The sequence below is a fragment of the Oncorhynchus mykiss genome, chromosome 5 (genome assembly GCF_013265735.2).
Source record: "Oncorhynchus mykiss isolate Arlee chromosome 5, USDA_OmykA_1.1, whole genome shotgun sequence".
Taxonomy (NCBI): domain Eukaryota; kingdom Metazoa; phylum Chordata; class Actinopteri; order Salmoniformes; family Salmonidae; genus Oncorhynchus; species Oncorhynchus mykiss.
Window position 1 is genome coordinate 73,828,740 of NC_048569.1, and position 26,950 is coordinate 73,855,689.

At 42.6% G+C, this 26,950-nt stretch overlaps 3 protein-coding genes and 1 long non-coding RNA gene across 16 annotated transcripts in view; 2 read left to right on the forward strand and 2 right to left on the reverse strand.

Moving 5' to 3' along the window:
• Positions 1–14,296: 14,296 nt before the first annotated feature.
• slc10a4 (solute carrier family 10 member 4) lies at positions 14,297–17,804 on the forward strand. The gene is made up of 3 exons (XM_021604318.2): positions 14,297–15,099; positions 15,628–15,838; positions 16,626–17,804. Exons 1-3 carry the CDS (start codon positions 14,552–14,554, stop codon positions 17,151–17,153), a joined length of 1,287 nt encoding a protein of 428 aa, XP_021459993.2. The 5' UTR covers positions 14,297–14,551; the 3' UTR covers positions 17,154–17,804.
• Positions 16,113–19,020, reverse strand: LOC118964642. Its single transcript, XR_005051856.1, has 2 exons — positions 18,588–19,020; positions 16,113–16,966 (listed from the first exon to the last, which is right to left on the reverse strand). It is a non-coding gene; the product is annotated as an uncharacterized LOC118964642 (long non-coding RNA).
• zar1 (zygote arrest 1) lies at positions 18,104–23,580 on the forward strand. Its single transcript, XM_036978375.1, is given in 5 exon segments — positions 18,104–18,659; positions 20,690–20,782; positions 20,863–20,937; positions 21,030–21,091; positions 21,093–23,580. Coding segments are annotated over 5 exon segments (372 nt in total). The 5' UTR covers positions 18,104–18,596; the 3' UTR covers positions 21,172–23,580.
• fryl (furry homolog, like) overlaps positions 22,175–26,950 on the reverse strand; it is a 102,964-nt gene continuing 98,188 nt past the window's right edge. For 10 of the 13 annotated variants that reach the window (XM_036978371.1, XM_036978372.1, XM_036978369.1 and 7 more), the window contains 4 exons: positions 26,135–26,152; positions 25,217–25,327; positions 24,199–24,392; positions 22,175–24,076 (listed from right to left, as the gene is read on the reverse strand). In XM_036978371.1, the coding sequence (XP_036834266.1) occupies positions 23,848–24,076; positions 24,199–24,392; positions 25,217–25,327; positions 26,135–26,152 (552 nt within the window). In that variant the 3' untranslated portion in view covers positions 22,175–23,847. The remainder of the gene's footprint in view (positions 24,077–24,198; positions 24,393–25,216; positions 25,328–26,134; positions 26,153–26,950) is intronic. The other 3 variants (XM_036978364.1, XM_036978373.1, XM_036978370.1) reach the window with 1 other exon arrangement.

Here is a 26,950-nt window from a genome sequence, read left to right on the forward strand (position 1 = left end):
CCAATCATCCTCCGAACCAGACCTTCTTGCTTTAGCCCACCATAGCATTTCGTTCTCTTATGATTTTAGTAAACTCATCTGTAAACCAAGGGTTCTCTCTACCCTTAATCCTAAACTTTTTGAAAGGGGCATGCCTACTGCATAAATCCTGGAATGCGTTGTGGAAATAAGAAAAGGAATATTCAAATTCCAGTTTCTTTTTGTAATGACACATGGAGATCGCTTAGGAATTGCACCATCTCTCACACAGGCAATAGCACAGTGATCACTTATGTAATTTGCAAAAATACCAGAAACATTAAAATGATGAGGTGTATTGGTTAAGATCAAACCAAAGAGGATTCCAGAGTATACTTTATATTTAACCTAGTTACACTGTTGTCAATCTGAGTGAGATTATAGGTATTGCATAGAATTTTGAGTTGATCAGAACTAGATGTTGATCAATCCTGATTCAGATCACCCATCAAGACAAACTCAAGAGTTGACATGCTGTGAGAACAATTCGAAAATTCAGAGAGCCAGCAGTAACAGATCTAGGTATAACAACAAGATTCAACAATATTTAAAGATGAGCCAAGGTTCAAAGACAGATATTCAAATTGCTTAGGTTTAGTAACAGAAGTCAGAACGACCACCTAGAACGTGTCTTTTACGTACACAGCAACACCACCACCCTTAAATTGTTTGGTCTGCAGATGGTAAATCTAACAGATAAAAATGTTTTTAATTCAGGAGAATTCCATTGAATCAGGCTATTCATTTCAGTTGCATTCTTACACATAACTTTAGCCTAAACGGAACTGAAAACACCCAGCCTGTTTTGATCACAGATCATGATGAAGCCTGAACATTTCCGCTGTTTGTCATTGATTTAGCCCACAATCGCCTACAGATTTGATACACATGAAGACCTATATTTAATCTGGATTTGACAAACAATATCCTGACTTTTCCCCACATTATATTTGTTACCAATTAGGCTAAATGTAGTCTTATTAATAAGCTTTTGTTTTCATATTCATTTGCACAAACTAACCATTGCGATTAATGTTATTTATTTATTCTGCTTTTTATGAATAAACATGCATCAGGGTAAAATATAATATAACATTAATGTTACTTACCTTACAGATCACAAAGTCAGCTAATTTCCAAATCACGTCTAAAGTGGGTTGAACTCTGAAATCTCAATACAAGGTAGAGACGATGAAGTCACCTCCCAGACAATCACTGGTACGGCTGATTAGCTGTCCAATGTAATGTAAATGTATGTAAAGTATCTACAATACCGGTCAAAAGATTGAGAACACCTACTCATGCAAGGGTTTTTCTTTATTTGTACGATTTTCTACATTGTAGAATAGTGAAGACTTTAAAACTATGAAATAACACATATGGAATCATGTAGTAACCAAAAAAATGTTAAACAAATCAAAACATATTTTATATTTGAGATTCTTCAAAGTAGCCACCCTTTCCCTTGATGACAGCTTTGCACACTCTTGGCATTCTCTCAACTATCTTTGTGAGGTAGTCACCTGGTATACAATGGGAACCATTCTAGCCTATCTTCAAAGAATCAAACTTCCAGAGCGAGTGGAAGCAGAGTGAGCTCTGTAGTTCTGTCCAGGACTACACGACGGGTCGTCAGATGGCGGGCGACGGCAGAGGAGAGCAACATTAGAAGAGACAGGTGGGGACCCCTTTTGGACAATCAGAGCATTACAAGCGTGCCGCGAAAAGGCCCAAACACCCTTTCTAAGAAGGCCTGGTTCTAACAAAAATCCACGAAGAACCAAGGGATTTACACGTAAATACATTCATGGTTTCTTATTCCTAACAGGCAGCGGCTTGTGTGCAAAGTATATGATTACTGTGAGAGTAGTTTCTAAATGTACCAAAGTATTGTGTCTCTGTCCCTCTCTCTTTTTCTTTTGGTAAAAAGCCGCCATATTGTGTCAGTCCACTAGGGACCTGTTTCCAGTGGTGGAAAAAGTACCCAATTGTCATACTTGAGTAAAAGTATAGATACTTTCTATTAAGGTAACTCAAGTAAAAGTGAAAGTCACCCAGTAAAATACTACTTGAGTAAAAGTATTTGGTTTTAAATATACTTAAAGTTTCGAAAGTAAATGTAATCGCTAACATATACTTAAGTAACACAAATAAAAGTATAAATAATTTCAAATTCCTTATATTAAGCAAAGCAGACTGCACCATTTTCTTGTTAAATATTTTTACGGCTAGCCAGGGGCACACTCCAACACTCAGACATTATTTATAAAATGTAGGGATAGCCAGGGGCACACTCCAACACTCAGACATTATTTATAAAATGTAGGGATAGCCAGGGGCACACTCCAACACTCAGACATTATTTATAAAATGTAGGGATAGCCAGGGGCTCACTCCAACACTCAGACATTATTTATAAAATGTAGGGATAGCCAGGGGCTCACTCCAACACTCAGACATTATTTATAAAATGTAGGGATAGCCAGGGGCTCACTCCAACACTCAGACATTATTTATAAAATGTAGGGATAGCCAGGGGCACACTCCAACACTCAGACATTATTTATAAAATGTAGGGATAGCCAGGGGCACACTCCAACACTCAGACATTATTTATAAAATGTAGGGATAGCCAGGGGCACACTCCAACACTCAGACATTATTTATAAAATGTAGGGATAGCCAGGGGCTCACTCCAACACTCAGACATTATTTATAAAATGTAGGGATAGCCAGGGGCACACTCCAACACTCAGACATTATTTATAAAATGTAGGGATAGCCAGGGGCTCACTCCAACACTCAGACATTATTTATAAAATGTAGGGATAGCCAGGGGCACACTCCAACACTCAGACATTATTTATAAAATGTAGGGATAGCCAGGGGCACACTCCAACACTCAGACATTATTTATAAAATGTAGGGATAGCCAGGGGCACACTCCAACACTCAGACATTATTTATAAAATGTAGGGATAGCCAGGGGCTCACTCCAACACTCAGACATTATTTATAAAATGTAGGGATAGCCAGGGGCACACTCCAACACTCAGACATTATTTATAAAATGTAGGGATAGCCAGGGGCTCACTCCAACACTCAGACATTATTTATAAAATGTAGGGATAGCCAGGGGCACACTCCAACACTCAGACATTATTTATAAAATGTAGGGATAGCCAGGGGCTCACTCCAACACTCAGACATTATTTATAAAATGTAGGGATAGCCAGGGGCACACTCCAACACTCAGACATTATTTATAAAATGTAGGGATAGCCAGGGGCTCACTCCAACACTCAGACATTATTTATAAAATGTAGGGATAGCCAGGGGCTCACTCCAACACTCAGACATTATTTATAAAATGTAGGGATAGCCAGGGGCTCACTCCAACACTCAGACATTATTTATAAAATGTAGGGATAGCCAGGGGCACACTCCAACACTCAGACATTATTTATAAAATGTAGGGATAGCCAGGGGCTCACTCCAACACTCAGACATTATTTATAAAATGTAGGGATAGCCAGGGGCTCACTCCAACACTCAGACATTATTTATAAAATGTAGGGATAGCCAGGGGCTCACTCCAACACTCAGACATTATTTATAAAATGTAGGGATAGCCAGGGGCTCACTCCAACACTCAGACATTATTTATAAAATGTAGGGATAGCCAGGGGCTCACTCCAACACTCAGACATTATTTATAAAATGTAGGGATAGCCAGAGGCACACTCCAACACTCAGACATTATTTATAAAATGTAGGGATAGCCAGGGGCTCACTCCAACACTCAGACATTATTTATAAAATGTAGGGATAGCCAGGGGCACACTCCAACACTCAGACATTATTTATAAAATGTAGGGATAGCCAGGGTCACACTCCAACACTCAGACATTATTTATAAAATGTAGGGATAGCCAGGGGCACACTCCAACACTCAGACATTATTTATAAAATGTAGGGATAGCCAGGGGCTCACTCCAACACTCAGACATTATTTATAAAATGTAGGGATAGCCAGGGGCTCACTCCAACACTCAGACATTATTTATAAAATGTAGGGATAGCCAGGGGCACACTCCAACACTCAGACATTATTTATAAAATGTAGGGATAGCCAGGGGCTCACTCCAACACTCAGACATTATTTATAAAATGTAGGGATAGCCAGGGGCACACTCCAACACTCAGACATTATTTATAAAATGTAGGGATAGCCAGGGGCACACTCCAACACTCAAGACATTATTTACAAAATGTAGGGATAGCCAGGGGCACACTCCAACACTCAAGACATTATTTACAAAATGTAGGGATAGCCAGGGGCACACTCCAACACTCAAGACATTATTTACAAAATGTAGGGATAGCCAGGGGCACACTCCAACACTCAAGACATTATTTACAAAAGATGCATTTGTGTTTAATGAGTCTGCCAGACCATAGGCAGTAGAGATAGAGAACCACGTGTTCTCTTAATAATTAAGTGAATTTCACAATGGTCCTGTCCTGCTAAGCATTCAAAATGTAACCAGTACTTTGGGTTGTCAGGGAAAATCTATGGAGTAAAAAGTACAATATTTTCTTTAGAAATGTAGCAAAGTAAAAGGTGTCAAAAATATATATAGTAAAGTAAAGTACAGGTACCCCAAAAACGACTTAACCCTTTCACACGTACCATCACACGGGTGTGATCGTTCTACAGTGGTCCCAGAACGCTTATTTAGAACGGCCAGTTTCGAATGATGCAACAATCAGCATTTGAGCTGGCCACACGTTTTTCAGAAATTATTTACACAAACACAAGCATAACACAATCATCCTAACCGGGAAAATGTAGGCTACATTTGTCCTAGCACTAACTGGTCATATTTTCTAACTCTCGGCTGACATAAACTACAATATGAATTAGCTAATAGCAATTACTATGTATAATTAATCACATCACAGGTGAGCTCACCATTGATCAAATTAATTGTGTTTTTCAGCGTGCAGCCATGCTTTCCCCCCTCCCCCCCCTCACAGAAACCAAAGATAATAAGAGAAGACAAGATGAGTTTGGTCTGTTTATAGTATGCATTTTGAAGGGGTGTGTTGTCTACCATCGTTCACATCCCACCATTCACTTCCTGAAGTTCTCAAAAAATGAGTGAACGCTTACTCACCTCATTTTGTTATAGCATCTTTGGTGCGACAGACGATTACGTGAAACCCAGAATGCATTGTATGTCAACAAACATGGCTCCACACATAGCTGGAATTAGCTTAGCTCATCATAATCAGTACAACCTTCAAAAAAGTATTTTACACACACTATGTGCCCATTACAATCTATGCAAGAATCGGAATGCATGATTTACCACAGGTAATTGAAAAACATGAGAATAATACAGTAAATATATAAATAATTACCACACAAAACATTTTCTGATAATGATTTGATACAAATGGCGAGTGCAGGCAGTCAATCACGTAACCTCTCACTCCCACTCTGAGCCATTCAGTGTTGTTGTTTATGTATGTAGCTAGTGAGCTAAACTGTAGCATTAGCAATGTCTTTCAAATGCGGAAATTCTGGAGATTAAAAACAATTCTGACAATGAGTCTGAAAATCTGGAATCAGATTCTGACAGTGAAGAGCTGCCCCCCAGCCATTGAGAACCCTGAATCTGAGGACCCCTTGACCACTGACAAAGTCCCAGTTCCTTTTGAAGATGCTGGTGGTGATGGAGGCAGACCGACAATGGATGAAGTACAGGAGTTCTGTGTTAGCTGGATGGCCGCCAGCCATTTCACCCCTCCTGGCCCTGCTGTTTGCTTTGATGAGTCCCAGTCTGGAGTGCAACGCAACTTGCCATTTCCATCTGAGGCAGAGTGCTTCAAGTTCTTTCTGACAGAGGAGCTGGTGGGAGACATAGCAGAGACCAATCGCTATGCCTTGGAGCGACAAGAGAAGAGAGAGTCAGGAGTGGGGCGGACAACCACAATTAGTGAAATGTATACCTTCCTGGTGACAGTCCTTCTCATGGGAATAGTAAAGAAGAACTCCCTAAGAGAATACTGGAGCACAGATCCTATGTTTGCAACTCCCTTCTTTGTCACAAGACAGCATTTCATCAACAATGCTACTGCCATCCCAAATGACCCGTTATACAAAATAAGAAATGTCAACAGCTGGCAGTAAAGTGGCATGACAAACGAGACATCCATGTCCTTTCCACTGTCCAACCATGTCGGCCAAAGGGAAGGTGGACCACCTAACAGGAGAGAGAAAAATCAAACCAGACTGCGTGCTTGACTATAAGCTCAAAATTGGGGCAGTGGATAAGGTGGACAGGATAAACAGCTTTGTGGAATGCACTCAGAAAATGAGCAAGTGGTATAAGAAGATATATATATATATATATATATATTTTAAATCAGGGTAGTTTCAAAATACAACAAGCCAATACTTCTCTGATTAGCATTTAACATTGTTTTACAGAGCTAATAGAAGAATGTAGCTAGCTACATAAGCACGATTGACTATAACACAATAAAAGTTATTAAATTGGTAACGTTAGCTCGCGTGTCCGTGGTTATGAGGAATATATACAAATATATTATGCTCCATACACAGTGAGCTACAGTAGAAACGGTATAACACGACATACAGAAACTATTATAACATAATAAGGCTTACCTGGATAGAAACGCAGTCTGGATTTGAAGATGGGTGTCTGTAGTGACGCCTCTAGCACTGAGACGCTGTTCCTTACAGCTGCGCCACTTGGGAGTCATAAGGCCAGGGTAGCTTCAAAATACAACACATGCTAATACTTCTGACGCAATTAGCATTGTTTTCCAGAGCTAATAGAAGAATGTAGCTAGCTACCTAAGCATTGAGTATAACACCATAAAGGTTATGAAATGAGTAACGTTACCTTGCTTGTCCGCGGTTATAAGGAATATACACAAATATTATGCTACAGGAGATAAACGACATAACTGACAAGCAGAAACTAACGTAATAAGGCACTTACTTTGATAGAAACAAACATCTCCAAAGTTATTATTGGTAATGAAAACAACTATGACTGCGATGCAGGCAACAGACGGGAAATGTGAAGATGTGTGTGCAGGACGGGAGATGAGCAAACGTCTGCAGACTTGAACTGCACTAACAATTGGGAAGATTTGGGGTAATTTTGTCCGGGTCAGGAAGTAAAAAAAATGAATTGGTCCGCAAAAGTAAAAATGACTACTTTTATGTGAATGAATGAGGCGGAACACACCTCAATTCAATCTGTTCTTAGAAAATAAAAAACTTGTTAGAAAATAATTTGAAATTGACAAATTGAAATCAGCCTATAAATAAAAACAGGCTGCTTGCCTTGGTTTGAGGGCAGCGCGGATTAAATGTACTGTTGCGTAACAATCACATTCTGGAATGGAGAGAACATTGTAACATCACGTGCATAAAAAACACACGCTGGGGGCGACCGTTAGACATATTTGGAACTCACGCATGAAAGGGTTAAGTAGTACTTTAAAGTATTTTTACTTAAGTACTTTACACCACTGCCTTTTATAACGTATTAAGTGTATATGTTTATCCTGTGTTATCATTTAGTTAGCGAGTAAATAAATAATTAAACCAATTTGTGTAGTACTGACTCATAAGTAAGGCTGAGGTTTTTGCAGATGCAGGAGTATATGACTGTTCAGAATGATGATATGAGGTTCTGATTAATACGTTGACTGTTTTATAGATGTGATAGTTAAATACCTTTAGAGTTTAATTTGGGTAACTCTTTAAACAACCACTCTCGTGGTGCCGCATTAAATTGGGTAACAATTAGACATACAGTGCCTTGCGAAAGTATTCGGCCCCCTTGAACTTTGCGACCTTTTGCGACATTTCAGTCTTCAAACATAAAGATATAAAACTGTATTTTTTTGTGAAGAATCAACAACAAGTGGGACATAATCATGAAGTGGAACGACATTTATTGGATATTTCAAACTTTTTTAACAAATCAAAAACTGAAAAATTGGGCGTGCAAAATTATTCAGCGCCCTTAAGTTAATATTTTGTAGCGCCACCTTTTGCTGCGATTACAGCTGTAAGTCGCTTGGGGTATGTCTATCAGTTTTGCACATCGAGAGACTGACATTTTTTCCCATTCCTCCTTGCAAAACAGCTCGAGCTCAGTGAGGTTGGATGGAGAGCATTTGTGAACAGCAGTTTTCAGTTCTTTCCACAGATTCTCGATTGGATTCAGGTCTGGACTTTGACTTGGCCATTCTAAACACCTGGAAATGTTTATTTTTTAACCATTCCATTGTAGATTTTGCTTTATGTTTTGGATCATTGTCTTGTTGGAAGACAAATCTCCGTCCCAGTCTCAGGTCTTTTGCAGACTCCATCAGGTTTTCTTCCAGAATGGTCCTGTATTTGGCTCCATCCATCTTCCCATCAATTTTAACCATCTTCCCTGTCCCTGCTGAAGAAAAGCAGGCCCAAACCATGATGCTGCCACCACCATGTTTGACAGTGGGGATGGTGTGTTGAGGGTGATGAGCTGTGTTGCTTTTACGCCAAACATAACGTTTTGCATTTTTGCCAAAAGGTTCAATTTTGGTTTCATCTGACCAGAGCACCTTCTTCCACATGTTTGGTGTGTCTCCCAGGTGGCTTGTGGCAAACTTTAAATGACACTTTTTATGGATATCTTTAAGAAATGGCTTTCTTGCCACTCTTCCATAAAGGCCAGATTTGTGCAATATACGACTGATTGTTGTCCTATGGACAGAGTCTCCCACCTCAGCTGTAGATCTATGCAGTTCATCCAGAGTGATCATGGGCCTCTTGGCTGCATCTCTGATCAGTCTTCTCCTTGTATGAGCTGAAAGTTTAGAGGGACGGCCAGGTCTTGGTAGATTTGCAGTGGTCTGATACTCCTTCCATTTCAATATTATCGCTTGCACAGTGCTCCTTGGGATGTTTAAAGCTTGGGAAATCTTTTTGTATCCAAATACGGCTTTAAACTTCTTCACAACAGTATCTCGGACCTGCCTGGTGTGTTCCTTGTTCTTCATGATGCTCTCTGCGCTTTTAATGGACCTCTGAGACTATCACAGTGCAGGTGCATTTATACGGAGACTTGATTACACACAGGTGGATTGTATTTATCATCATTAGTCATTTAGGTCAACATTGGATCATTCAGAGATCCTCACTGAACTTCTGGAGAGAGTTTGCTGCACTGAAAGTAAAGGGGCTGAATAATTTTGCACGCCCAATTTTTCAGTTTTTGATTTGTTAAAAAAAAGTTTGAAACATCCAATAAATGTCGTTCCACTTCATGATTGTGTCCCACTTGTTGTTGATTCTTCACAAAAAATACAGTTTTATATCTTTATGTTTGAAGCCTGAAATGTGGCAAAAGGTCGCAAAGTTCAAGGGGGCCGAATACTTTCGCAAGGCACTGTAGTTAGTTGATTATATAAATAACAGTCATCAGACTAATGAAAGTAAAGACAGCTCCATTCCACAGAGGGTTCTACATGGATCCAAAAATACTTCTACCTGGAACTAAAAAGTGTTCTCCTTTGGTGACAGCCAAAGAACCCTGTTGGAACCCCTTTCTGAAAGAGTGTACTCAACAAGTTTAGCCTGTTAAGTTAACATCATTAAATGGTGTACTCAAACATCTCCTTTGCCATCTCCTCATGTCTTTTCATGGAACTCCATCTCCACACACACACACACACACACACACACACACACACACACACACACACGACTGTAGCATCTTGTTAACATTTCTCACATTTTAGGCCTTGGATGGATAATGTTGCAATGGGATGGGCACAGAGGTATGTATGTACAGTCCTTTTCAGTGTGGCGGCAAATTCATTGAATAGGAGAAGAGGATGTGGTTGCTTGTGGAAGGAGAGCAGTGTGGGTGGTGGGTAGAACAGCAACAGTGATGCTGATTGGTTGCTCTGGCTCATCACTTCTTGACTAAAAGAAAGATAGATTTAAAAAATGTGTTCGACCTTGCCATAGTTCAACAACTGAAAAGCCTTTATTAACATACTCCCAGATATAGCAACACATTCAGTATTCACTGAATAAAGTAGCCTACCCATCCCCATTTACAATTTAATTAATCAATGAAATAAATTATACTATAGCACATTCAATAACATTATTATTGTAGACTATAGGCTACTCCTGTATCTACCTTGTACAATACCGTAATCATTGAATGAAGTAGCAAGACATTCAGTATTCACTGAATGAAGTAGCCTACCCAGCCACATTTCCAGTTTAATTTATCAATTAGATAAATAATACAAGCACATACAGTTACATTATTGTAGAATAGGCTATTCCTGTATCCACACTATATTAGGATACCATTATGATTTCATTGGTCTTGTCAGGTATGATTTTAAGGTCTTCAATCAAAGTTGTATGTCATACCTCATTCCTTCTTCAGTGAAAAGTAGTTATACATCCCCCATTCAATTCAGTTTGAGAGTGAATGTGTAGGCCTAGTGACAATTACGTTATTATTGTACACTAGCCTACTCCCCTATCGACACAATAAATAATATTGCCTATGTGCTTTTGACAATACGTTATCAACTCGTAATCAAGAAAAAGTTTTAAAAAATTAACCAAATTTGCCTTAACACAGTAGACCTAAATATTTCCTAACGATATCACAACTTAAATATAGCCTACTTTCTACTCAATTGGATCAAGGACATCTTGGTAATTCTTTACATAGTTTCCTTAGAGACAATCTGGGACAGACACTTGAAAATCGCATCTGCTGCTTGTAAAAAAATAAATAATAATAATAATAATAATAATAATAACAACAACATCTGTGTCACCGCCGAGCTCTCAAATACTGTGCCCATCTCTCACTCTATGAACGGTCATTTCTATCCGGATTCCTTGGGACGTCCCTATCCTGAACCCTAAACCTTAACTAACACTAAACCTAACCATTTTACATTTATACTTGATTGAGGAACGGACATCCCAAAGATCCTGAAATAGCACGGACCCTCTGGGAAAGCCTATGAACTCCTCTATTCGACTGAAAGCCATACAACGACTCCATTTAGTTGCTCCCAGCCTATAGACAGAAACTAAAACAGGAAACACCCGTGCTCAGGTCTGTTCAACGCTGGTCCGACCAATCAGATTCCACGCTTCAAGATTGTTTCGATCACGTTGACTGGGATGTGTTCCGCATAATGTCGGACAATAACATTGATGAATACACCGTCGCAATTCAACGGCTCAGACATGAGAGGTATGTGGCAGGGTCTACAGTCAATCACGGACTTGCTCCCAGACAAACTAAACAACTTCTTTGCTCGCTTTCAGGACAATACAGTGCCACCGACACGGCCCGCTACCAAAACATGTGGGCTCTCCTTCACTGCAGCCAATGTTAGTAAAACATTTAAACATGTTAACCCTCGCAAGGCTGCCGTCCCAGACGGCATCCCCAGCCGCATCCTCAGAGCATGCGCAGACCAGCTGGCTGGTGTGTTTATGGACAAATTCAATCAATCCTTATCCCAGTCTGCTGTTCCCACACGCCATTGTTTCTGTTCCCAAGAAAGCTAAGGTAACTGAGATAAATTACTATCACCCCGGAGCACTCACTTCCGTCATCATGAAGTGCTTTGAGAGACTAGTCAAGGACCATATCACCTCCCCCCTACCTTACACCCTAGACCCACTCCAATTTGCTTACCGCCCCAATAGGTCCACAGACGATGCGATCGCAATCACACTGCCCTAACCCATCTGGAAAAGAGGAATACCTATGTAAGAATGCTGTTCATAGACTACAGCTCAGCATTTAACACCATAGTACCCTCCAAACTCATCATTAAGCTCGAGACCCTGGGTCTCGACCCCACCCTGTGCAACTGGGTCCTGGACTTCCTGATGGGCCGCCTCAAGGTGGTGAGGGTAGGAAACAACATCTCCACCCCGCTGATCCTACACACTGGGGCCCCACAAGGATGCGTTCTCAGCCCTTTCCTGTATTCCCTGTTCACCCATGACTGCACGCCATGCACGCTTCCAGCTCAATCATCAAGTTTGCAGATGACACTACAGTGATTACCTTGATTGATTACCAACAACGACAAGACGGCCTACAGGGAGGAGGTGAGGGCCCTCGGAGTGTGGTGTCAGGAAAATAACCTCACACTCAATGTCAACAAAACAAAGGAGATGATCATGGACTTCAGGAAACAGCAGAGGGAGCACACCCCTATCCACATCGACGGAACAATAGTGAAGGTGGAAAGTTTGAATTTCCTCAGCGTACACATCATGGACAAACTGAAATGGTCCACCCACACAGACAGCGTGGTAAAGAAGGTGCAGCAGCGCCTCTTCAACCTCAGGAGGTTGAAGAAATTAGGCTTGTCACCAAAAACACTCACAAACCTTTACAGATGCACAATTGAGAGCATACCAGTTGCCTGGTATGGCAACTGCTCTGCCCACAACCATAAGGCTCTCCAGAGGGTAGTGACGTCTGCAAAATGCATCACCGGGGGCAAACTACCTGCCCTCCAGGACTCCTACACCACCCGATGTCACAGGAAGGCCAAAAAGATAATCAAGGACAACAACCACCCGAGCCATTGCCTGTTCACCCCGCTACACTATAGCTCAAGGTGGCTACTTCGGAATGTCGGCTTGCATGGGAAGAACTGTACAGTTCTAACATTTATGGTTGAGATTTAATTAAATTAATATAAACTATGCCCCTTATGACTTTCATTGGCCGTTCTTACAGTGTACCACTTTCAGAAGCTCTGTCAAAGCTGTACAAAAAAAAGTATGCAAACAAGCACACACCTGAAAATAGACCAAATTATTAGGGTGAGACACATGGGCTACAAACAGCTTACTACACAACATACACTTAGTATTACTTTCTTAGCTACAGTATACATATCTCTCTGGCATACTACATCATTTATGAAGCAGCAGAAGACATTTTTGGACTCACATTGTTGTAATGTGCTTGGACAAGAAAGTGACGCGGCCGTCCTTCGTGGGCAAATTTTGTCAAAGAGAAAGGTGGATGCTGGACTTCCAAGGACGAGCTGAATGACAGTTCAAAGCTTATTTTCCCAGTCGTAGCTCGTTTTTCCCAAGTTCCCGGTTGTCTTGATCTCACAGTTAGCCACTGATGAATTCCAAACCACTCATTGTTGAATTTGCGATTTGAACTTGTTGTGTAATGTTTCTGTCCAATGGCTGATAAGCACCAAGACGTTTTATCTCTAATTTCTCTTCATAAGAAAAAGATTGAAAACGATTTGCCAGTAGATTGTCAACTTGATTCATGGTGATTACCGCTAGCTTGCTAGCTAAGATTTTGAAAGGATGATGTTGACATGATCAGTCCAATCAAAGCTACAGTAGATATAACGTGATTTGATGTCATCTGTGGCCAATGACCTTGAGCCTTCTTGGATGGGCACTTCTAATATAACTCTATGGCAGAACCCATTTTCGAGGTCTAACCTTAGACAATGGGGTGACATACTGTCACATGTGTGACAGAAACCTGAGCCAATCATGACAGAAAACTGAGCCAATCAGGTGCAACACTCTGTATTTTCTGCTGGCCAGCCCCACCACCACAGAAAGCACTGAGCTAGGCTGAAACACCTGGCTTTATTAACTCAATTACATGTTGTTGTTTTTTATTTGTATTTTTACATTGTTTGCACATTAATATGTGACACGTATTAATGCCAAAATAACAAGAAAAACAGGCAAAAAATAATATTATTATTATTATATTTTTTTCCTACAATTAATGACGGGTCGCCACTGGAAATAGCACACACAGGGAAGAACAGAAACGTGCCCGCGCATTCTTACAGTCAACAAACGAATATGAAGAGCGTCACAGTTTCCCTTTATGTTGTCCTACTCAACCTCAACATTTTAACAGTTACTCTGCTATGCGCTTGTCACAGCAAACTACAAGTCTCACTTATTCAAATTATGAATTTATTGTTGAAAGTAAAATGATGAGGACTTTCAACAATAAATGTTAATTAAAATATTTTAAAGAAAATATTTAGTAATATGATTAGCATGTGCAGGCTACAGTTGCCTATAATATAAATAGATGTGGTTTCTCCGTTGCACGAGCTCATGATAAAAGCCTGCACGAGTCCATCATCCCTGATATCAATTCCCCACAGACGATAAGCAGACTCCCATCTGTCAGCTGATGGGAGCCAATCCGTGGCCCCTGACCGTCACTAGGTGGGTCTGTGTTTAAAACACAACGCAATGCCCTGATGCCAACACATTCTCTAACCACTTGAGCCTCGAGTTCCATCCTCTGTCATTGGTGACAGCGCGCGATGACAATGCACCGCTAGGGGACCACAGTTTACGCACTGGCACCTTCAGTGGGACACCGACTGTGAAGAGCTTCTGTCCACTGGTAACGCGATGGAGAACTCAAGCGTGGTGGTCACGGCTGTCCCAACTGCTGGCCAAACAGAATTCCTCAACTTCACCATAAATGACACCCTCTCCCGACTCTCAGAAAGATTCTCGGAGGAACTCGCCATGGCAGGATTACGCGTAACGAACAACCCGGTTTCTCTGAAAGCCAGCACTCTCAGTACTGCCTTTGCTGCTGGGCTTCGGGCTAAGCTGCCGCCGACGGAACCAGCTCACCTAGTGGTTGCCTTTTGGGATTCCCCGCTAAGTCACGGAATCAATGTGTTTGTGGGGATTGTCCTGTGCTTCACCATGCTGGGGCTAGGGTGTACGGTAGACGCTAGCCAGCTTGGGGAGCATATCCGCAGACCCATCGGGGTGCTGCTGGCGCTGGTGTGTCAGTTCGTCATCATGCCCCTGGTCGCCTTCCTGCTAGCTTTGGCATTCTCGCTCGACGACGTGGCGGCTATGGCCGTGCTACTGTGTGGCTGCTGTCCAGGAGGAAACCTATCCAACATCATGTCCTTATTAGTGAACGGGGAGATGAATCTGAGGTTACTCAAGAAATCACAACCTAACAAAACGAATTTATCACACCTTTGACGTGGACTATAAAATGCACTTCAACTAAAACGATCACAATTTATAGCCCACTTTTAGATGGGAAAACTATATCTATAATGGTTTATTCAAGATACCTATAACTCGAAGTTTAGGCACAATAAGTACGCTATTACTTGGATCTTCTGCATAGGCCTTTTGGTTGAATTTTACGCAAGAGACCTAGAATGGAATTTTACGCACGGTCATATCTCCAGAATCTCCAGCATACTGTTGGGATTTATGGTCCAAATTGTTTTAGCAGCACATCTTGAATTGATTTAAACACATCGCTATTTATTATACAGAAAATGGTGCCATTGCTTAGGGAAATAAGGATCCACCACTTAGGCCTATACTAGCCTATTCGTTAAACGTCAACCATTCTAAAATACTATTCGTGTATGCTACTGGTTACTCTGCTTTTACGTTTGGGGACTGAAATTAAGTTAATGTGATGTCTTTCACCTTCCTCTCTCCAGCATTATCATGACCATCTCCTCCACGGTCCTTGCACTGGTGCTGATGCCGCTGTGTCTGTGGATATACAGCCGCGCCTGGATCAACACCCCCGTGGTCAACCTGATGCCGTTCGGCGCGATCATCCTCACCCTCTGTAGCACCCTCATACCCATCGGCCTGGGGGTCGTGCTCCGATACCGCTACAACCGGGCGGCCGACATCGTTTTAAAGGTTACTATGGGGCCGTCTCAAATAACGGTGGGGTATAATAGAAGAAGGTTTGGATACAGGGTGACTGGATCAAAGTGGTATTTTTTAAATTATTTTTTTTACATTCCTTTAGTACTTTTTATATAGCAGGGCCTGCCTAATATAAATGATTGATGAACTTAGTGTTACTTCATATTTCAATACTAAACTCTAAAAAGGGAAAGGGCAATTTAGAATTACATAACTCATTCTAATTCTCACCTTAAGAATTTAAGAATAAAATACAAGATAAAAATAGTATATATTTTTTTATTAAAACGGGGTAGTTTGGCTAGTAAAATAAATTACATTTTTTATAATAGTCAGTTGTGTACCTTTTGACTGTGTGTCATCAGAGTGTGACATTGTGCATGTCTAGCTTTCTGTTGAGACAAAGGTAACATCAGAGGCAGAGATGCACTGTAGAGTCAGGGAGAGCCCTTCCACTTCAGATGAACTCATCTAAAGGCAGCTCAACCAGGAGAGGGAGAGGCATGACAGAATCATAGAACTGGATAAGAAATCCACAGAGGGGATCATAGAACTGGATGAGAAATCCACAGAGGGGAAGGGATACATGAAATCAGATAGATTTAAGTGGACCATGCTTACTTGTGGCTTTCCCTTGGTCCTTTATAATATTGGTTCTGTTTGAATATCCTGAAAATTAGTCCATTGTTCCTTCCCTTTCCACCTTCCTAAAACAATCTGGATATAGAGAAGGCCTGTCATAAAACTTGTGTTGACCCCATGGGGTATGTTTCCCCAGGTGTCCCTGTGGTCTCTGCTGGTGACCCTGGTGATGCTGTTCATCATGACGGGGGTCATGTTGGGGCCAGAGCTGCTGGCCACCATCCCTCCATCTGTCTATGTGGTAGCTGTCCTGATGCCTGCCTGTGGCTACGCTGCAGGCTACGGCCTGGCCACCCTCTTCGATCTCCCGCCCAACATCCGCAGGACCGTGTCCCTGGAGACCGGGTGCCAGAACGTGCAGCTCTGCACAGCCATCCTGAAGATGACCTTCCCACCACAGCTGATGGGGGGCATGTATATGTTCCCTCTGCTCTACGCCCTCTTCCAGGCAGCCGAGGCTGGCATCTTCATCCTGGCCTACCGGATGTACAGGAAAGAGGTTTTACACAAACCAGACACAAACCCACTGGGGGACAATGGGGATATTGGATATAATAGGTTTGAAGATGAAGATATGGGCTTTGACACTTCTTACGGGGCGGTGACCACAAGTGACCCAAATCTCATCATGTTAGAGCCTTGTCCGGATGCTACTCCTGTTTAGTGTGCATGATACAATGATGGCCCACCGTAGGTGATGTCGTGCATACATAATGACATTCAGGTCTGCTTATGGCATCTCTACAAAAAATCCTTGTCATGTCAGCAATCTTTGACTGCAGGGAAGCTACCCTGTGTGTGTGTAGTCTCAGAAAAGAACACTCAAGATTAGGGGGGAGTGAAAGTTACTAAATATAATTGAAGCAAGCATAAGCCATATGACCATGAAAAAATATGAAAAGGTTAATTGAAGTAAAAAATGCTAGTATATCTGGGCTTACTTCAACATATTGTTTATGAAAGAAAATGGCTGTGAAAATGGAAATCATCAAAAATAATCTCTATATTCATCCCCTCTCACATCACAGATGCAGTACAACATTTCACAAAGGTGTCATCATCTCACTTGCTTGTAAAGTCTAACATGATCATCTGATCTACATGACCAAACATTGTCAATTATTATTTTGCATTCAAAGCAAGTGCTCAAGTCCACTTGTTTTTGGTGCCTATGGTTTCAGTTCAAGAGACAAATCATGCAGTACAATCCTTCAACAGAGCCTAATATAACTACTCCATATCACCATATGTACGATGACAAACTGTCTGTAAAATGTACCACTGTGTATATGTTTATCAATGTATATTAAAAATAGATATGAACAAAAAAATCAACTGACACTTCTGCATTCTGTCATCTTGTGAGTTTCATGTTATTTGCGGCTTCAGAGTGATTGGTTTTTGAGGCCAATTAGGAGGACTGCCACACCTGATTACAATTAATGAAATCGTGTGTCGTCAATCTATTTAAATTTGTCAACCAAACAACCCGAGTTGGTTTAGCAAAAATGGCTACATATTTAGATGAGTCAATCGACAACTATTTATATTCATTTTACAACCCGTACTCTGGCAGGTATCAAAAACCAAAATGTGCGGGCTGGAGAAACAAAAATTATTTGGCCAACTATGCAGACGTACATTGATAACCACCATCGCGCGCAATTTAAATTCCTCTTATCCCAAATAAACCCCAATCTTAATCCGAGGCTACGGAAAGCAAACACCAAAGACGTCGCGGTGCAGGTCAATCCGAAGGATGTTTCTGTGCAGTGTTCCCTCGGCCCACGGACCCTCATAGCCAGAAAGCGAGACACTTTGCGCAAGAGAAGACAAGAGACCCAGACACCCGGTAGTCCAGGGAGTTCTGTTGGAGGGGTGCGTTACCCTCGCACTCTGGCAGTCTACTCCCCTATCGCGTCTAGGAGACTTGCATCCTTTCTAGAATGACAAAATTGAGTCGAGACAAGCACAGACCGGTGACCCACCTGAAACCGTTAAGATTAGGAAAAGGGATGAAGGTGAGAAGTCTGAGGACAAAACAGAAAAGGCAAAAGACGAAAATACTTGGCCACATACAAAAGCTAGTAATACTGACCAATCAGTTATGACCGAGGGCGTCAAAGCCTGCCAGGATGGCTCGAAAATCAAGGCCCGCGTGAGGTTTCAGGTTAGCTCCATACTCACTCATTTAGAATAGTCAACTTGGCTGTAACAGACCTACCCACTTTTTAGATTGACATGACTCATTTTAAAGGTGGAAGCTGTGTAGAACGTTGTCAACGTTTAGATGGACAATATAACAATATGGAAACTGGACTTTTTCCCATAGGGGATTTTAGATATGCTGTTTCACGTAAGCATACCGTGGCGTGACGTTTAGATAACCATGTAAATCTCTATTGGCAAGATTTATCAATAGTCGCTCTTTTCTAATTCGAAAATGCTAATTACGTAAAAGTTGGCGTCATGCAAAACTAAAAACTAAAAATCTCTGCAAACTCCTGCATGTCATTTATAGTTGACACCTTTGCTAATGTAACAGTATAATTTTAGACCGTCCCCTCGCCCATACCCGGGCGCGAACTAGGGACCGTCTGCACACATCAACAGTCACCCTCGAAGCATCGTTACCCATCGCTCCACAAAAGCCGCGGCCCTTGCAGAGCAAGGGGAACTACTACTTCAAGGTCTCAGAGCAAGTGACGTCACTGATTGAAACGCTATTTAGCACCCACGCTAACTAAGCTAGCCGTTTCACATCTGTTACACTCACCCCCCTTTTGACCTTCCTCCTTTTTCCGCAGCAACCAGTAATCCGGGTCAACAGCATCAATGTAACAGTATAACTTTAGACCGTCCCCTCGCCCATACGCGGGCGCGAACCAGGGACGCCTACGAAGCGTCGTTACCCATCGCTCCACAAAAGCCGCGGCCCTTGCAGAGCAAGGGGAACTACTACTTCAAGGTCTCAGAGCAAGTGACGTCACTGATTGAAACGCTATTTAGCGCCCACGCTAATTAAGCTAGCCGTTTCACATCTGTTACACTAACAAGTATGGTCTCAATTTAAAACTTGCACAAGAAAGTTCAGAATTGTACATTTCTAAAGCAGTTTAGCCAATGTATTAATTTCTACATTTAGCAACCATTAGATAGTTAAGCCAGAGATTCTTACCTTTCCCTCAATTCAGCGGTCTTGTCCAGATCATGGCATTTGTAATTCTTTGCTAAATCAAATCAAATCAAATGTATTTATATAGCCCTTTGTACATCAGCTGATATCTCAAAGTGCTGTACAGAAACCCAGCCTAAAACCCCAAACAGCAAACAATGCAGGTGTAGAAGCACAGTGGCTAGGAAAAACTCCCTAGAAAGGCCAAAACCTAGGAAGAAACCTAGAGAGGAACCAGGCTATGAGGGGTGGCCAGTCCTCTTCTGGCTGTGCCGGGTGGAGATTATAACAGAACATGGCCAAGATGTTCAAATGTTCATAAATGACCAGCATGGTCAAATAATAATAATCACTGTAGTTGTCGAGGGTGCAGCAAGTCAGCACCTCAGGAGTAAATGTCAGTTGGCTTTTCATAGCCGATCATTAAGAGTATCTCTATCACTCCTGCTGTCTCTAGAGAGTTGAAAACAGCACGTCCGGTGAACAGGTCAGGATTCCATAGCGCAGGCAGAACAGTTGAAACAATCTCTGCATATTCAAAACAGTTGCTTTGTGAGAAGGTGCTAAAGTTCACAGTTAGCCATTGTTGTTTAAATGAAAGCTGAAAAATGGCCCCACTTGATAGCAAGTCCACCGGAGCCATGGCCCAGAGAGACACAGATGCAGGGTTAATAAAAAAATGTTGAGTTTGTTGATGCTTACTTTGATTTGGTGGTTTCTGATGCTATCCTGCTTTACAGGTGCACCACTTTGAAACCATATGTTTGCTTGACCAGTAAGTGGGAAGACTATAAGGCTAGCCACATTAGCAGCTAATTAGCGTTTCATTTTGGGGGTGAATATATTATGTCACATTGTCCTAGAGAGATTTACACCTATCAAAACGTCATGCCAGGATAAGTCTACACGGCCCTTTAAGTGTTTCTAAAATCCCCTATGGGAAAAACGATTGGAACCATTTCCGTTTGACCGCTAGGTTCTATGGGTATTATGACACCTACTGTGGTACTCTATGCCATTCCCAGTTTTTGGAGCAGAAGTATGGGTACTATCACTGCAGAGACTGTAACCTGCGTTGGGAGAGTGCATATGTTTGGTGCGTCCATGGAACGAGCAAGGTATACTACGCTGGTCTATTCACTCCCTGTACTATGTTATTAATCTGGTAGTGCCTCTAATCAAGTCTTGTCTTTTTCAGGTCTACTTCAAGCAGTTCTGTAGAACATGCCAGAAGTCCTTCAACCCCTACCGTGTTGAGGACATAACCTGTCAGGTAAGAATCTAGGCTTCTGTACATACATTGTTAACCTGACATACAAACCATGACACTAAAGACTTGGGTCCTCCACTTATCTATGTCCACAGACTTGCAACAAGGCACGCTGCATGTGCCAAGTGACCCCGCGCCACGTTGACCCCAAACGCCCTCAGACAGGATCTGTGTGGCAGGTGCAAGGGCAAGAGACTCTCCTGTGACCTCACCTTCAGTTTCAAATACATCATCTAGCAGGAACCTGCACCCTCCCCCACCCATGTTAAGTCCTGCGGTGCAGAGAAGCTCTCATGCACATGTAATGAGGCTCTGGGATGTGGACTAATACTTTTGAGATTTTTATTTTCTGGTGCCTTTATTTGCGTTATGAATGAGATTGCAGGAAAACACTACTTGATGTTAAATAAAATGGCAATACCCAGCAGTCTACTTTCTCTGGCCTTCTTCCTCAACCAGTGTCTAGGATAACTGATTTGAAATATTGACTACATACTCAGTGAAAGGCTTACAGGCCCTTCCCATCGATGTCCAAGGTAATTGAGTAAGAAGCACTACATGAATGTGGACACCTGCTAGTTTTAAAATCATGGGTGGCCATACCAAGCATCTTGACTGGCTGCACTAAGGTAAAGCTAGACTTGAGGGCCCATGCCCAAACTTTTCGGACCGTGAACTTGACACTGTCCACAATCAGCTCCTTTGTGATGAGGGAGTTTGTCCTGGCACCTACCACCATGAGGGTCAGCATGGTGGATGTATTTCCTAACCTCACCACCTGGGAGGGCATGTCAACAGCATAGGTGTTCCTCTGGTCCAGGGTGTCTGTGTTGAGCCATGATCAGCCTTTTAAAACATTTCATGGCTACAGCTGTGCACACAAGTACAGTGTTTAGATGCTAATCACTATGTATGTGACTGTCAGTGGTGCACACTTGTAGAACATCTGCCATTAACTGAGATTGTAAATTCAAGCAATGGTCTCTTGTAGAGAACTGACAAGCTGTGCCTCCAGGGTAGCTAACTAGACGTGACTAGTGACGTCAGAGGCGTATAGGATTTTTTTGCCTGACTTACCAGCCATTATAAACCCATTGCTGAGGAGTGGGAGGTTACTGGAGCTCAGAAGCATGGTTCAATCTTAACTCTGCTGCCAACGTACTGAATGTAGCCTTTTACGGTACAACTTACTACTCAGTGTAGCCCTCTATTGTTAACCTTAACAAGTCTGAAAACAACATTCATATGATCAGGTTTTTATTTATCCAGAGAGAAGGCTGGTATGTGAGATGAAAGGAAAAACGTATCCAGTAATGCACCTCCACGACTATTTTCCAGGTAAATAATATCCATTCAAATGCAATAGACAAGTTCTCCGTGAGGAATGAGTACAGTGATCGTTTACAATGTGCCATGACAAGTTTCCTGCAACGCTTTCAGACATCTAGTTCATGTCCTGCAATTCGGCAGGCAGCAAGCAGTGCCTTTTCAGAAGCAAAAGCACGGCTTTAATGGCAGCAGTTTCCCCTCAGAGCACAGGGCCATGGCACATCACCAGTGCACCGCTGGGATCCGCTAATATGGACGAACACAGGCCTCAATTTCCCCTCATAAGGCTTTTTAGCGTGACCTGTGCTGGTGTACAGGGCCAACATGGAGATCACAGTGGAGAGAAGGAATGCATACGGCCGGGCTGGTCCAACAGGAAGCATAATCTACACCAGCTCGCGCCTTCAACCAGTTCCTCTGACCCCTAAGCACATGAACCGTGACTCCCACCAGGCAGGCCAGTCTGGGAAATGTTTAAAGTTTGTGTGACAGGATTATAATAGCGGCACAGATCATTCGTTACTCAATATCTGCTCTGGGTTTTCTCTTCTCGCATTAGCTTCATACATCTAATTCAGATTAACAGTGCATTTCACAAAAGTACAAGAAAAAAAATACTGGTTTTACACTATACATTTTCTAAAATATATACAGAGTAAAATAAGTTAATGTTTTCATAATGAGTTGTAGCCAGTCTCCACTTCTGTGCAATTATATGCATGTGTGTGCACGCGAGTGTATACAAGAATATCCAATATATACACCACACAGCCTAAAGTCTCTACAGGCAGCTACTTATTTGGTTACAGAGTGAGTTTCATTAGAAGACCTGTTGAAGCTGATGCTCGTCTCCAATGCAAGTCAATTAACAGATACATGTATCTCTTTACAGTCCCTGTGGGGAACAGCTCCCCTAGGGTTACAATTACATGTTAAATATCCTTACATTTACAACCTAGGATGTTAGCTCTAATAAAAAATAGTACATTTGTCAAAAAAATATTCTTGCAGTGCTTCTCTCTTTCAAGCATGCTTTTGAACACTTTTTGTTTGTTTGTTTCTGAATCCTGACAGGAACAGCCTGTCCACACACACATCCTTCCGGGCTGACGTAGTCTCTCATGCTCCAACTCTACTGCTATGAGAACACAACACCAGTCTCCCTGACCGAACCCCAGGCCCCATCCAGTCTCCTGAAAGGGCCTGAGGCGGCCACTGGCCAATATGGGAGGCCCATCAGGTAATTTCCGCCAAAACGCTTCCAGTTTAGCATCATCATGCCCCTTACCACCCCTCCTTCTCACTCCCGGGCCAGTCGTCACCAGTCACATCATACCACGACTTATTGCAGCTGAATTTTGCAAATTGGCTTATTCTGGGAAAACAGATATTAGCGTTAAGTATTTGATATATGTAATATATATTAATATGAGTCAGTTATTCCCACACATCCTTTAGCCCTTATAGGTGGAGTCTGTTCTGTCCTCCCGACACACCTTCCCAGCCTCCAGAGCAGATGGGAACTGTGAGTGGTACAGGGGGGTTGCTCTAGTCCAGTCAAGTCCAGGCTTTGTGCCTGAAGCCTTACAGTCCAGTGCTGACCACAGTGGTCTGGGGGGCCTGGCTCAGAGCCTCTCTGATCTGCAGGTTGAGCTCCATGAGGCGCCCGTTGGCCTGGGACAGGTCCCTGCTGGGTCCCACCACCGCCAGGCAGCCCGTCTGGCCCAGCGTCTGCTGACGGAAGTAGATGTGCAGTAGAGTCTGGACTGCGTCGTCTGACTCGTTCCCAAAGATGTCGTTAGGCCACAGAGACCTAGTGGAGAGGGGCATCAGCACTGACGTTTAAGAGTAGATGCAGGACTGTGGACTAGACACATGACAAGCCTGTGTAGTCTATACATTGAGGAATAGCTGTGGGGTACGTGGTTTCTTTACCTGAAGGTTTTGACCTGTGTGAGGGCGGAGCCGAAGTCTCTGGCCCTCAGGGTCTCGATCAGTGATTGGATGGCCGTCTCAGTGCTGGTCTGGGAGGCATCAGACACACCCACATCCTCCTGTCCATCAACCCCAGACTCCGCCTGCTTCAAACAGCTCTCCAGGATGGCCAGCTCCTCTGACATGTTGGTCACCTTGGAGACACACACACACACCCAAAGTTCAGATAACCGCAGAGATAATCTCACGTGTGTTTGTGTACGTCAAAGTCTATGCAGCAATGCAGTTAGTATTGACGTGGAACTGGAATAGCTGACCCTCTCTCTGCATGTGAGAAAAGAGTCAAATCTCATTCAGGGATTTAATTAGATTAAAGCCATAAAACAGCAGGGCTAGCCCTCAGCAGAACATCCAGGCACTGTGTCAGTGCTTGTCTGTCTGGTCTGCAAAATTGTGTGTGAGAGAGATAGAAAAAGAGCATATACAGAGGCATCTTTAAGAATGTTAACATTCAATCTTAAGGGCACATTTGTAAGTAATCATTTACAATAACAGCTCACGACTTTACAGAACTATTGCTGTTACAGTATCTTAAATTCCTAAACGCATGTGTGTGATATGTACAATAAATTTGTTTAATTTAGCGTGTGCATTGTCACTGCTGGTTTCCCTGTCAAGGAAGATGGGAGAAATGCAGGCGGCCTCCGTGTCTCTCATGCTTTCCTGAACCAACCTGAAGCCCAATTAAAGAGCTCTTTGGGGAAGGGAAAGTAAAATAACAACCCACCATCTCCATCCCTGTGTTGACCTCACACACAGGGTATGACCTGAAAGGCTACAAGCATGCTTGAGTGGCTGACTTAACAATGTTTCTTTTAGGCTTGTCATCTAAATAAATGACCTAAACTGATTCCTATTACCAGAGCTTCTTCTAAAACCAACCACCTTTAATGTTCCACTACCCATACCCTGTCGAGTAAAGTGTTTGGGTGTAAACCCCCCCCCCAGCCAGCCTCACCTCTGCTTCTCTCTTAATGGTGTCCACACGACTGATGAGCTTACAGTAAGCCTGGAAGAGCAGCAGCAGCTGGAAGTGCAGCTTATAGAGCCTGCGACACAGCTCCAGCTCCTACAGAAAGACCAGAGACGGTCAACACACCACCCACACAGGCATAATGATCACATGATCAGACGGATGGATATCCTGGGTTATCAAGAGTGGGAGGAGATGAAAGGGTTAAAGAGGCCCAGTGTGGAGTGGAGCGATGGTCCCTACAGAGACCGGACGACCTAACGAGGCCCGGAGCCATAGGTGAGGGTCTAGCTAGCACTATTAACCAGCTATTAACCAACCACAGGCTGTCATCATTAGCCATGGAGGACTGGGTTATATACCGACCATCACCACTTGTCTGTCTGGCCCCCTATGGTTAAGGTACAGTATGTCCAAGCACAGAGATATACTGACCAAATATGTGGAATTATCAAACATTGTTCCTAATCCAGGAAAATGGGAATTTGAACAGATATGGGGATGGAGCAATAAGCACGCAAAATGAAGGTAGACTAAACATCTCTCTCTCTCAATCCAGGGCAACATCCCCCTCTCAAATCAGGTACACAACTACAATGATTTTGAGAGATTTTACATCTGCTGTCAAATCAGAAGTGAAGAGGGAGTGGTTAAGAAGTTGATAAGATGATTCAGTCAAAGGCGAAGCCAAAAGTAATGCATAAATAACGATGATAAACAGTATGATTTGGGTAGATGGGGACTGTAGCAGCGTTATATGAGAGATGGGTGGAGTCAGAGTGGGAGGGCCCAGGCCGTTTTTGGTTGACGACGGCAGCAGGTACATATGGAGAGGGATGAGATGATAAGCGTGTTGTCTGGACATCATGATTATATTAGAGTCTAGAATAGAGAACCACTTACTGCTAGTTTTTCCATTTGCTAAGCAAGAAGGTGAGCAGGTCACAACAAAAAAAAAAAACAGGAAGAGAGAAAGATCAAGAATTAGTGAGCTTTCACATCGCAACTCTAACAACCACTCCATCCTAACACCTGTTCTCAGGGAAGGGGGGCTCAGTCCCAACAATGGTTCTTAGAGAACACAGCTCACATCAGCTGGTCAGCGTTTTCAAAGCAGTGTAGAAATACAGAGACAGAAAACAAAGGATGTAGACAGAGTGAGAGAAGGGGGACAGAGAATCTGAAGAGAAGAGAATGGGAAGAAGTGGGAGGGGGTGATGTAGAAGAGAACGGTGAATGAGTATGTGCTCCTCTGCTTGTCACAGTACAACAGAGCTTTAGTCTGGAATAGCTCCTCTTTCACAGCCAAGTATGTCCTCTGACCTGAAAGAAAGGGGGAGAGGGAGGGGAGCAAGCAGAAATCTATAACCTCCAGCAGTGTGGTCAGAATACTAAACAATCTCAGGGGACAGGGGGAGACCACGCAGTTGAGGCACCCGGCTGACCTCAGATCAGCTACAGTGCATTCGGAAAGTATTCAGAAATATTCTAAAATCGATTAAATTGTTTTACCCCCCCCCCCTCAATCTACAAACAATAACCCATAATGACAAAGCAAAAACGAAGACAATATTTTAGCAAATAAGTATAAGTATAAGTATTCAGACCCTTTACACAGTACTTTGTTGCAGCAATTATAGCCTAGAGTCTTTTTGGGTATGACACTACAAGCTTGGCACACCTGTATTTGGGGATTTTCTCCCATTCTTCTCTGCAGAT